Consider the following 13,679-nt stretch of genomic DNA (forward strand, 5'->3'; position numbering starts at 1 on the left):
AATCTTTTAATGATGTATCAACTAGTAGAGTATTACAATTAATTCATATAGATCTTTTTGGGCCAACTAGGACTACTAGCTTGGGTGGAAAACACTATGCATTTGTCTTGGTAGATGACTATTCTAGATATACATGGGTTCTATTCTTAAGTACAAAAGATGAAGCATTAGGATATTTCATCACGTTTTCAAAAATAATCCAAAACGAAAAAGGTTACTCTATCACTAGGGTTAGAAGTGATCATGGAACTGAATTTGAAAATCTTGGATTTACTGAGTTTTGTAATTCTAATGGTATTAGTCATAATTTTTCAGCACCTAGAACTCCTCAACAAAATGGAGTTGTTGAGAGGAAAAATCGAACTTTAGAAGAAATAGCTAGAACCATGCTTTGTGAAAATAATTTGCCAAAATATTTTTGGGTGAAAGCCACAAATACCGCTTGTTATGTTATAAATTGAGTAATGATTAGGCCAATTTTTAAAAAAAACGCCATATGATTTTTTCAAAAATAAAAAGCCTAACATTAGTTATTTTCATCCTTTTGGATGTAAATGTTTTGTTTTAAACAATGATAAAGATAATCTTGGCAAATTTGATGCTAAAAGTGATGAAGGAATTTTTCTGGGTTATTCCTTAATTTCTAAAGCTTATCGTGTATTTAATAAAAGAACTTTAGTTGTAGAAGAGTCTATACATGTTGTTTTCGATGATAATCCCCTTCCGAGGAAGGATTCTTGTGTTAATGATGATGTAGGTATTGTACAAACAAATGACGTTAGACATGATGTTGGAGAATCATCATCAAAGGAAGAAACGAAAGATGAGGAAACTCATGATCCCCTCGAGAATCCAACCATTGAAGAAAGGGAAGTATCTTATCCAAGAGAGTACAACTATGTTAAGGATGGTGAAATTATAGGTGATCCATCAAAAGGGGTAACTACTCGATCTTCTCTTAGAAATATTTGTAATTATGTTGCATTTATCTCATGCATAGAGCCTAAGAATATTAAAGAAGCATTAAATGATGAACATTGGATTATGGCTATGCAAGAAGAGTTAAATCAATTTGAGAGAAGTAAAGTTTGGACATTAGCTGAAAGGCCTAGTAATAAATCTACTGTAGGTACTAGATGGGTATTTAGGAATAAGCTTGATGAAAGTGGTAACATAGTGAGAGACAAGGCTAGACTTGTTGCTCAAGGCTATACTCAAGAAGAAGGCATAGACTATGATGAAACATACGCTCCCGTAGCTAAGATAGAAGCAATTAGAATGTTATTAGCATTTGCATGTTTCAATGAATTTAAATTATATCAAATGGATGTTAAAAGTGCATTCTTAAATGGTTTTATAAAAGAAGAAGTGTATGTGGAACAACCTCCAGGCTTTGAAGATTCAAAATTTCCGGATCATGTTTTTAAATTGACAAAAGCACTTTATGGTTTAAAATAAGCTCCTAGAGCTTGGTATGAAAGATTGTCAATTTTTTTAATTGAAAAAGGTTTTTCAAAAGGGAAGGTTGACACTACATTATTTTTAAAGCATAAAGGTAAAGATTTATTAGTAGTTCAAATTTATGTTGATGATATAATATTTGGTTCTACTAATGATGTTCTTTGCCAAGAATTTTCTAAGCTAATGCAAAGTGAATTCGAGATGAGCATGATGGGGGAGCTCTCATTTTTCTTGGGACTCAAAATCAAGCAAAGAAAATATATCATCTTCATCAAGCAAGCAAAATACGTCAAGGATATGCTCAAGAAATTTGGATTGGAAAATGGGAAACCTTATGCCACTCCAATGAGTTCTTCTACAAAGCTTGACTTGGATGAAAGAGGTAAATGTGTAGATGTTAAATTATATAGATCTATGATTGGTTCATTACTTTATCCAACCGCAAGTAGACTAGAAATTATGCTTAGTGTTTGCTTATGTGCTAGATTTCAGTCATGTCCTAAAGAATCAAATTTACTAGCCGTTAAGAGAATCTTTGGATACCTTAAGGAAACTTCTAGTATAGGTCTTTGGTATCCTAGAGACTCTAGCTTTAGCGTGCATGCCTTCTCAGATGCGGATTATGGAGGATGCAAATTAGATAGGAAAAGCACCTTCGGTACTTGCCAATTTCTTGGAAATATGTTGATTTCTTGATTTTCAAAGAAACAAAATTGTGTTGCATTATCTACCACTGAAGCGGAATACATTTCAGCTGGTAGTTGTTGTGCACAAGTTTTATGGATGAAACAACAACTTTTTGATTATGGAATTGAAGTATGTACTATTCATATCAAGTGTGACAATACTAGTGCTATTTGTCTCACTAAAAATCCCATCCAACACTCTAGAACTAAGCATATTGAAATTAGACATCACTTCATTAAAGACCATGTCACTAAGGAAGATGTAGTTCTAGAATTTGTTGATACTTTGCATCAATTAGCGGATATTTTTACAAAACCCTTAGATAATGAAAGATTTTGGACACTTAGGAGAGAATTAGGTTTAACTAACCTATCTTCACTTTGTGTTTAAAATAATTTTAGCACTTTTAAGAACAAATGAAAAATGCTTTTAAAATAACATCTTTGATTGCATTCTTGCTATTAGTCAGGGGGAGTTTATGTTGCTTGGTGAAAATTAATCTTTCTATTCAAATGTAGTTTAAGGATTAAATTAATTGATTGAACATGATTAATTTTCAATATATGAGTTGTCAATACCACTAGAGCTAATTAAATTATCTTATTGAGTGTTTAAAACAAATTTTTGACATTTTTGTGCTTAATGCATCGATACACTTGTCAGTGCATCGATACATCCCCTTGAATGTGCATCGATGCATCATGAAGATGCACCGATGCATTCCTTGAATATGCATCGATGCATAAAGACTATGCATCGATGCATCCATCGGATTTTAGGTTAAAAAGGCTTATTTTCTCATTTGTTTCAAAACCTAAAACTAAACTCTCTTAGCCGTTCGCCTCCTCTCTCTTTCCTACTCTCAAAATTGCTCCAAATCCTTGGTTTTTGATCGAAATCTTCGAGTTTTTCAACTCCTAATCCTACATTTATCATCAAATCGTGCAAAACAACATCACGTTCCTCTCAAATCCGAAATTTTCAAGGTAATATTTCAAAAACTCTGTTTTATTGATTTTCGATCTTAGGACTAGTTTTAATTAGTTCTAGGATGAGCATTATATCGGGCATTGATAGTTTGATGATTACAAACTAGTTTTTACAACTAATTTCATCAAAAACTCACAAATTTTCAATGAATTCGTGAATTTTCAAAATTAAAAAAAAAATCGAAAATCTAAATTTAATTTCTAAATTTGATTATGTTGTTTTCATGAAAAACTATACATATTATTTGCAAATAATATTTTCAAATAGTTTTCAAATCCTTGCCCATTAGGATTGTTTTATAGAACCTTGATTATTGCGGACTCAATTGAGTTTTGGGATTGATTAAATTGCATACATATGTTTCAATTTGCAGGTTATATTTCTTATTCCGACTCCTTAACCATGTCTAATCCAAAACGCCCTAGGACTTCTTCTAGTCGCTCAAACCGTCCTCCCATTCCCCAATCTCAAAATCCATCAAATCCTCATTCAACCCTCATAAGTACTTGTTTCAATATGCCAGAATGTCGTAGAAACGGCTTGTACAATAGGTATATGGAGTCCTTCCAATCGTATAGAATTCGGGAAGAGCGTATTCATTCTCTTCAAGCCATGACCAAAATTGACTTCGAATACCTTCCGATTCTTAAACAATGGAAGTTTGATAAACTGTTTTCACTTCAACCTATCTTCTTTCACCAATTAGTCCGCATTTTCTATTCTAATGCGGTATGTATTCAAAACTAAACCCAATGTAGAACCATAGGAATTAGATCCTACCTTTTATGACAATATATTTTTATTGATTCCGCAACTATTGCTTCTCAATTCGGGTTAGATGACAATGGTGTCTATGACGAAAAAGAAACTGTGAATTATCCCTATCTTCCAAACTCTAGTGTTAGTACCCTTCGCTCCCATCATGACCGTTTTCTTCATTTCATTATCTCTTGGTGGTTTAGACCATCCGCTGGTAGGTACTCCACTCTTCGTAATAGGGATTTATGGTGGATGTATTGTATTAAGAATAAGATCAAAATAAACCTTCCACATATTATCTTTAGTCAACTAGTAGATATCATAAACATTATTTCTTCTAAACATGTTGAAACATTAGTTTACGGATGTCTACTTAGTAACCTCTTTATCAAACTCGGTCTAGACGTCTCTCTCGTCACTCTTATCCCTCTCCAAAATCAAATCAATCTCACTTCGTTAAAGAAAGAGGATTAGGTACAAGATGAGCGAACCGATCTTTGGGTCTTCCGACCCAATAAGCAAACTCCAGGAGCTAGTTCTTCTCGAGCTGCTCCTAGTTCTTCTCGTGCTCCTCCTCCTCCTCCAGCTCCTGCCACTAACGACGATCCAGAGCTTCAATGGCTTATGAGAGAAATTGATGAGGAAGTACCAGATGATGAGACTGCACCGGAACCAGCTCGGCAAGAAGATCAAACGCCACCATATTTTCGATCTTTCTTAGAGTCGTTTGATCTGCGGTTTGCCTCTATGGAGTCTCATATTACTGAGTTTCAGAGGGTGATGCGTGAACGTATTGATGCTCTTACTCTTGAAATTCGAGCTCATTATCCTCCTCCTCCCGATCCTCCGATGGAGTAGATTTGCCTTTCTTATCATGCTTTCTTAAATTTAAAAGTTGGATTGATTTTGATATTTCTGGATTGTTTGTTTTTAGATGTTTTAAATTCGTTGGTTGTTGGATTTTTGAACTTATGGTGTGTTTTATGGATTTTGAACTTTATATATATATTTGGTTTGGTTGAATTTTCTTATTTTTGCATCATTAGATATATATGACCAATTATCCATTACATGTTTATGAATATTGAATTATAACTAATGGCTAATCTCTTTTTTGATTGTGATCTTAGCAGCTTAAACTTTATCTTATTAATCAATTGGCTATACTTTTCAAATTCTTGTTTTAATAACATTTTAGAGTCTTTTTGATTTAACAAAAAGGGGGAGAAAAATGTGTGTCATAGTTAGGGGGAGTAATCTCAAAATTGATTTCAAAATGACTTTCTTAAACAAATCTTAAAATTACACAATTGTTTTGTTATATCAAAAAGGGGAGATTGTTGAAAACATTTTGATATTTCGATATAACAAATTAAGTATAAATGAATTTTAAGATTTTACAAAAGATTTTTATAAGTATATTCGATTAATTAATCGAATATCAAATTATTACTCCAACTCTTTCAAGATCAATTTTAATCCTTACTAAATGTGTACAACTGTGTTTTATACTTAAACTATTTTTGAAACAATTTTCACAAAGTATTTTGAACCAAAATCAAGCCTTAAATCAATTTTACAAAGGCATGCACCGATGCATCAATCCATGCATCGATGCATCATTGAATAAATTGAACATCGAATGCATTACATGCACCGATGCACTATACATGCATCGATGCACTCTGATTTTAAATGAAAACATCGAATGCATTTGATGCATCGATGAACACACCATGCATCGATGCATTCAGGCTTTTTCAAAACATCGAATGCATTTTATGCATCGATGCATACTTAGTGCACTGATGCACTAAGTGTTCCAACGGTCAAAATATTTGAATTTTACACTGATGCACCGATGCACTATGGTCATGCATCGATGCACCGATGCTCTCAACTGTTTTAATTAATTGTTTTCACACTCAAACAGCTCTATTAACTCTATTAATCATCCCCAACGTTCAGAATCAATTCAAGGAGTATTTAAACAAGCTTAGAAGCCATTGATCAACAACAATTATCAAGAATCAAGAGAAAATCAAAGAGAAAGTATCAAACCTCAAGTTTGAGCAATTTCAAGCCTATTTTTTATTCAATATTCATTTTGCTACTTGTACTCAATTGTATTCATTCTTGAGTGTTATTTTCTTTGTTCTAGAATTGTGCAAACATATTTGCCTTGTGAGGTTTTTCTTGTAAGTTTGCGAATTTGTAATCTTTTCTTTGAGAAAGAGTATTCTCAAGAATTGGGGTATATTCTTGAGGGAGTTGTAAGGTTATCTCTTTGGCCTCAAAAGAAGAACAAATTAGTGAATTTGTTGGAAAATCCTTAGTGTGGATAGCTAAGGTAGTGGACGTAGAATTTGTTTGAGAAAGTCGAATCACTGTAAATCGATGTGCAATTTCTTTCAATTTTCTGCAAAAGCTTCCACCGAAATTTTTAATTGCCAATTCACCCCCTCTTGGCCGATTCCGTCGATCGATTAACTCAACAATATTTTGTTTCGTTTTAATACCCACTGCTAAAACTTAACGGACAAGCTCGTCGAATGTCGCACCTACAGTCATTAGTCGTCGCATCTGTCAGCCAATGAACCCTAAAATTTCCAGCCCATAGATTTTCGACCCCTTAAACGTGATTATGGCCTCCATTTCACCGAAAAATACATCAATCTCCCCAAATCGACGATTGACTCTTTGACTTCTTCTTAATCCGATCTCTTTCGTCAACCATTCGATGGGCCTGAAACTGAACCATGTTGTTCGACTCGTCATTCTCTCGTGGTCCACCGTTCGAATTGGTCATTTGTTCACCGAAACTATACCAAGTCAGCCCGTTCGTTAAGTTTTTAACGAGTAATTTACCCTACTTTTTATTAAAGTAAAACAAAAACTAAACGTCATGTATGCTTTTGAAAAAAAATAAAATTTAAATACTCAAATGGATCAAAACTAAAAGTTTAGATACTAAACTTGTAATTTATCCCACTTTTTACTGCAAAATAAGTAATAGGGAAAAGGTTAAATCAATCAATATCTCCAAACGAACACTCAAATTTAAATTAGTCCACAAATTTTAAAATATTTTAACTGATTTCTTAAAGTATCGATATTTAGTCTGAAATATTATCACGGTATAACACATTGAATAAATATGAAATTATATTTTTATTATTAAATGTTGATTAAAATAAAAAATATATAACTTAAGTAAATTTATTGCTGTGAAAATTTCTCTTATAATTATAATCTAATAACTATTCCTATAAATTAATATAACTATGACCACCAACCAAACCGCCATCCACCGATGCTGAATAAAACAAACTAACGAACAAAATTGGTATGAAATCAAATTAAATAAAGGTAAAGTATATGATAGTCTCCAACTATATAACATAGTTTTGTTTAATCTTCGATTATTAAAAGTTATAAAATAATTTTTAAATTATAGGACATTATTTTATTGAGTCTCTGAGTATTAAAAATTATAAAATAATCACATGACTATTCGTATATTCCAAACTCATCATATTTTGTTAAAAATTGATGTTTATTTGAGTTAGATATTAACATACTCATTGAAATATAATAAATTATATTTTAATGATGTCTACCAACATCATTGTTACTTTTAAGCATTAGCTTGACAATGTAATATGTTTTCAGCACTGGCTCAACGACATAATGTAAACAGAGAGTTGATTTATAAAATACAACTCAAACGATTTTAGATCAAATTTTATCATATCAAAGTCAATAAGTTAATGTCTATCTTGGACGACCATCAATTTTTAATTAAAGAGGATGAATTTAGAATATATGAATAGTCAGATAATCATTTTGTAACTTTTAATAGTCGGAAGACTTAATAAAGTAATACCCTATAATCGAGACTCGAAAGATATAACTTTTAATAGTCAAAAGACTAAACAAAATAACATCCTATAATATAGAGGTAATACTTTACCCATTAAATAATGTGTGGAGCAAAGGCTTACAGAAAAAGATAAGATGCATTATTGACTCTATAAACCTCATATCCTCTCTCTGAGTCACTTGTGTTGTGATGTTGTTTTTCCATTGATAGTTTGCTCCCAAAACCAAGCTCTTGCTTTATTTATTCGGGTAAGTCACAGGGTGGAAGGAGAAATGGAGGACTCAAACAATTATGGGCATCGACATCCACTTGTATTATTGAATGAAGACCAGCTGATCAGCAGTCCAAGTGGAGTAGTAGCTGTCTGCTCCAGCTGTCGGGAGAAGGTGTCTGCTCCATGTTTTCGCTGTGCCGAGGACTGTGGGTCTTACCTTCACAAGGTATGAGCCGACGCACCTTTTGAGCTTAATCACCCTTTCCATCAGAATCACTCTCTTCTTCTTATGCAAAATGCACCTTATCCATCTGGAAAGTGGGGTTTATGCGATTTCTGTTATAAAAGAAGTGAGAAACCCAGTTATCATTGCTCTTGTAGTTTGGACTTGCATATTAAATGTGCTTGGTTTACATTTAATATTTCTCAAAATAATTTGAAAGAGCTTCAGCATGTTGCCCTTGAAGATCCTTTGATTTCCACTAAAAAAGATGATGAACAACTTGATGATGTTCCTATGTGCTTTGGGTGTTGGGAACCATTAGCAAATTATACGTACTTCTCTCCTGATTGTGGATTTAATTTACACAAGAAATGTGTTGAGCTTCCTCTTAAACTGAATCATCCGTGCCATCGCAAACATCCGCTCCTTTTACAGTTTAATAGCGATCGGCTCGCTTGCAAGATATGTCAAGAAACCCGACGAAGAGGATTTGTTTATTGTTGTTCAACTTGTAAGTTTGCTATTCACATTGAATGTGTATCACCTTCACCCCCACCTATTATCGAGGATAAAAGTCATCAACATCCATTTACCTTGTTTTGGAGAAGAGTTCCATTCATTTGTGATGCTTGTGGCACCGAGGGAAATCATGTTGCATATACGTGTGGTACATGCAGCATTATACTCCATAAAAGGTGCGTTTCATTACCACGCATCATCAAAAGCAAGTGGCATGATCGTCGTCTATTTCACAAATATTTCCAGCACGAAGAAGATTTTAGAACTTCTTATTGTATAATATGCCATGAGGAGGTCAATGCAGATCATGGAAGCTATTCTTGTTCAAAATGCAATGTGATATTTCTTGTGAATTGCGTGATGGAAGATGAAGATTCTTATTCTATAGTAGAAAATGAAGACGATGAATCTCTTGATATATATGTTAGTTCCATAACTAATGTCCTTGAATGGAATGATACCGGGGAAGCCACACTAATACAACATTTCAAGCATATTCACCACTTAATATTAAGTGACAGAGTAAGTGAGTATGAGAATAAATGTTGCGATGGATGCTTATTACCGATTTCAGCTTCATTTTACTGTTGTTTACAGTGATTTTTTTCTTCACAAAATTTGTGCTGAATTATCAAAGGTAAAGCATGTTTGGCATCATCGTTGCCAATAACCATTACCCCTCACTTCAGGTGAAATTTTTATATGTCTAAAATGTTGGCATTTCTCTAATGGTTTTGCCTATAAGTGTGAAGAATGTGTGAGCTATACATGCCTTCGATGTGTTATTGCTCTTACACCTGGTGCTCGAACATGTCTAGGACATAAACACCCCCTTCTTTTCTATATCAACGGTGAAGGGCAATGCAATGCTTGTGGATTTGATAGAAGAGGGGTGTTCCTTTGCAAGGAGTGCAATTTTTGTTTAGATTGTAAATGATTTTCACTGCCCGTTACAGTCGAGAACAAATGTGATCAACATCTTCTTTCTCTCACTCATCATGACAATAACAGTTATTCAGAAAGTCATTATTGTGATAATTGTGAAGAAAGTAGAGATCCAAAACTTTCGCTTTATCATTGTGCAACCTGCGGTACTTCAGCTCATGTCGATTGTTTTATTGGGAAACATCCATTCATCAAACTAGGGAGTATTTTGGAAAACTTGGATGTTCATGAGCACCCTTTCACTTATGTTAAGAAGATGTATTACTACCCAGATTGTGATAGATGTGGTGAGCTCTGTGTAGATTTGTCTCTCGAATGTAGAACGCCCGGATGCAACTATATTGTCCATGCTGAATGTCCACGATAACGATTTCACTTGTTCAGATAGTGAGGACAGAGGTGTTGCTGGTTACTGTACTTGGAAACTACCACTTCTCTTTGGGGGCCGGGAAAAACACAAAGTATGTATGGTCCCAACTTCTATTTAGAGTTTAAATGTATGTCAACTATGTGTGTATTTTGATTATTTAAACTATAATATCTTGGTTTCTGTGCTTACTTATCTTTTATTTCGATAAATAGATTAAGCCATAATGTTAGTTTTCCGAATTTAGTAATATGCTGATTTTGATTGAATGTTATTCCCAAACTTTTTACTCTGTTGACCCAAAATATGCATGTGGTTCTGAATTTCACCCCCCAAATTAAATCCACCAAACCCTAAGAAAATCTGTCTTTAAATTCCAATATTCACTGAACATTTGCTGTTTTCTTGCACCTTTGGAACTCAATCACCCTTTCCTATGTAAAATGCACCTGGTCGAAGATACCTGGTTTTGATTGAACATTTGTTTTTTATATTTTAAATATTGTGAAGGTATGGATTAAATTGAACACAAGGTGAACTCTAAAGTTTAAATTATGAAGCCTAAGGAGCTTAAGGACTCGTGGCATAATTTTACCATTTTTTGAATGAACATGTTGACGAAGCTAAACGAAGATGTTGATGAACATATAAATAAATATGTTCGTAAACGTTAAAAGAATATATTCACGAACGCTAAACGAGCTGAACATGAACACTTTCAAAAAGAAAGAAAGAAACACGATATTAAAATTTAAACGAACACAAATCAAACAAGAATACCTTTAAAAATAAACAAACAAATCTGAACCAATCTCACTCAAACCCAATTTTTTTATACCCTTATAATCACCCATCCCTTTAAGAATTAAAGAGGGGACCTCTAATTGATTAAAAAAATCTAAATGGCCTTTCTTGACACGCAGATAACACAAGACTCTTTTAAAGAAATATTACTAAGATTGCTCACCAATCTCCCCTTTTCCAAATTTCTGCCTTTACTTTGGTTATTGGATTTCAATTTCTGTGCTACATCAGAAGGAGATATGGAGGTGTCAAAGAATTACTGGCATCAACATCCACTTGTGTTGTTGAATGAAGAGCAGCTCATCACCCATCAAAGTGGAGTAATAGCCGACTGCTCCAGGTGTGGGGAGGTGTCTGCTCCATGTTTTCGCAGTGCCGAGGACTGCGGTTTTTACGTTCACAAGGTATGTGCCGGCGCACCTTTTGAGCTTAATCATCCTTTGCATCAGCACCATCCTCTTGTTCTTATGCAAACTGCAAAGAACTCCATTTTCTTGCATTTGTGATTCCTGCTATAAAGTTGGTGAGAAGTTCATGTATCGCTGCTCCTCTTGCGATCTGGACTTTCATATTAAATGTGCTTTGTTTACATTTAATATTTCTCAAAATCATTTGAAAGAGTTTCAGCATGTTGCCCTTGAAGATCCGTTGGTTTCCACTAAAAAAGATGATGAACAACTTGATGATGTTCCTAAGTGCTTTGGGTGTTGGGAACCATTAGCAAATTATGCATACTTCTCTCCTGATCGTGGGTTTAATTTACATAAGAAATGTGTTGAGCTTACTCTCAAACTGAATCATCCATGCCATCGCAAACACCCGCTTCTTTTACAATTTAATAGCGATCGGCTCGCTTGCAAGATATGCCAACATATCCGGGATGAAGGATTTGTTTATGTTTGTTCACTTGTAAGTTTTCTATCCACATTGAATGTATATCACCTTCACCCCCACCTATTATCGAGGATAAAAGTCATCAACATCCATTTACCTTGTTTTGGAGACGAGTTCCATTCATTTGTGATGCGTGTGGCACTGAGGGAAATCATGTTGCATATACATGAGGTACATGCAGCGTTATAGTCCACAAAAATTGCATCTCATTGCCCCGGATTATCAAAAGCAAGTGGCATGATCATCGTCTCTTTCACACATTTTCTTTACGAAGAAGATTTTAGAACTTATGATTGCATAATATGCCATGAGGAGGTTAATGTAGGGCACGGTAGCTATTCTTGTTCAAGATGCAGTGTGATATTCCATGTGAATTGTGCAATGAAAGATAAAAGTTCGTATTCTATAGTAGAAAATGAAGATGAGGAATCTGTTGATATATCTGTTAATTCCATAACTAACTTCCTCGAATGGAATGACGCCGACGAAGACACAGTAATACAACATTTCAAGCATATTCACCACTTAATGTTAAGTGACAAAGTAAGTGCGTATGAAAATAAATGTTGTGATGGATGCTTGTTACCGATCTCAGCTTCATTTTACTACTGTTTGCAGTGTGATTTTTTTCTTCATAAAGTTTGTGCTGAGTTATTGAAGATAAAGCATGTTTGGCATCATCGTTGCCAAAAACCATTACTCCTCACTTCGGGCGAAGTTTTTCGATGTGTAAAATGTGATTTTGGGTCCGATGCTTTTTCCTATAAGTGTGAAGAATGTGGGAGATATACATGCCTTCGATGTGTTCTTGCTCTTATACCCGGTGCTCAAACATGTCTAGGACATAAGCACCCCCTTCGTTTTTATACCGACCATACAGGGCAATGTGATGCTTGTGGTGATGATGATATAAAAGGATTGTTCCGTTGCAAGGAATGCAATTTTTCTTTAGATCATAAATGTTTTTCATTGTTCGTTACCATGGAGAACAAATGTGATGGACATCTTCTTTCACTCACTTATCATGATAATAACAGTTATTCAGAAAGTCATTAATGCGATGTTTGCGAAGAAAGTAGAGATTCAAAATTTTGGTTTTATCATTGTGCAACCTGTGGTACTTCAGCTCATGTCGATTGTGTTCTTGGACAATATCAGTTCATCAAGCTAGGGAGTATTCTTCAACTAGGAGAGGCTGTTCATGAGCATCCTGTCACTGCTGTTAAAAAGTTGTATTACTATCCAGATTGCAACAAGTGTGGTAAGCCGTGTGTAGATTTGTCTTTCGATTGTACAAAATCCGGATGCAATTATATTCTCCATAATGTATGTCCATGATAACAATTTCAGTTGTTCAAATAGGGAAGACAAAGATGTTGCTGGTCACACTGTATGGTAACGGTGTTTTAATTTGGAATTTGTGATATGCTTGTTTACGTGCTTATTTTCCTTTTAGTTTGATAAATGCTCAATCGCCCTTTCCATCGAGACCATCCTTTTGTTCTTATGCAAAAATGCTCCTGGTCCATGTAGGGTGTACATTTACAGATTAATCAATCGATGTATCGAATGTTGATAATCATATATCATATTTTTAACATATTTTTAATCATAAAATCAATGAAGAAAGCGATTTAACTTTATTAATTTAATATCGATCGAATTGAGATTAAGTACAACATAGTTTATGAAGGATTGGAGATGGTAAGATTAAGTACAAAGGGAGAGAGAAGCTTAAAGAAGACATGACACCGATGGAGAATACATGCAGAAATAATACGACGATTCCATTAATGAGTTTGGAAGTAGAGAACTCCCATGCAGTTTGGACTTTGAAGTTTGATTTGGAACAGCCGTCACCATTGTGACTTTTAACACAACTATCGATATATCTAGTATTTTTTTATCAAAATCAGATTTATTGTCAAATAAT

General features: G+C 34.2%; 2 protein-coding genes across 2 annotated transcripts; both read left to right on the plus strand.

Annotated features, from left to right (window-relative positions):
- Window positions 1–8,052: 8,052 nt before the first annotated feature.
- LOC120128346 lies at window positions 8,053–11,358 on the plus strand. Its single transcript, XM_039146034.1, has 5 exons — window positions 8,053–8,220; window positions 8,314–9,258; window positions 9,693–9,827; window positions 9,984–10,142; window positions 10,972–11,358. The coding sequence occupies exons 1-5, from the start codon at window positions 8,053–8,055 to the stop codon at window positions 11,356–11,358; spliced, it is 1,794 nt and encodes a 597-aa protein (XP_039001965.1).
- Window positions 11,359–11,763: 405 nt separating this feature from the next.
- LOC120128197 lies at window positions 11,764–13,120 on the plus strand. Its single transcript, XM_039145936.1, has one exon. The coding sequence runs from the start codon at window positions 11,984–11,986 to the stop codon at window positions 12,800–12,802; it is 819 nt and encodes a 272-aa protein (XP_039001867.1). The 5' UTR covers window positions 11,764–11,983; the 3' UTR covers window positions 12,803–13,120.
- The last annotated feature ends 559 nt before the right edge of the window (window positions 13,121–13,679 follow it).

Source organism: Hibiscus syriacus, unplaced genomic scaffold, assembly GCF_006381635.1.
Source record: "Hibiscus syriacus cultivar Baekdansim isolate YM2019G1 unplaced genomic scaffold, ASM638163v2 tig00110478_pilon, whole genome shotgun sequence".
NCBI lineage: Eukaryota > Viridiplantae > Streptophyta > Magnoliopsida > Malvales > Malvaceae > Hibiscus > Hibiscus syriacus.

What these genes read in the sequence shown, in the direction of transcription:
- LOC120128346 (XM_039146034.1), top strand. Translation starts at nt 8,053, where the DNA reads ATGGAGGACTCAAACAATTATGGGCATCGACATCCACTTGTATTATTG. An exon ending in TTATCATTGTGCAACCTGCG is followed by an intron (nt 9,828 to 9,983) that starts GTACTTCAGCTC and finishes AGCTCTGTGTAG; the next exon opens with ATTTGTCTCTCGAATGTAGA. An exon ending in GGGGCCGGGAAAAACACAAA is followed by an intron (nt 10,143 to 10,971) that starts GTATGTATGGTC and finishes CTTGACACGCAG; the next exon opens with ATAACACAAGACTCTTTTAA.
- LOC120128197 (XM_039145936.1), top strand. Translation starts at nt 11,984, where the DNA reads ATGATCATCGTCTCTTTCACACATTTTCTTTACGAAGAAGATTTTAGA.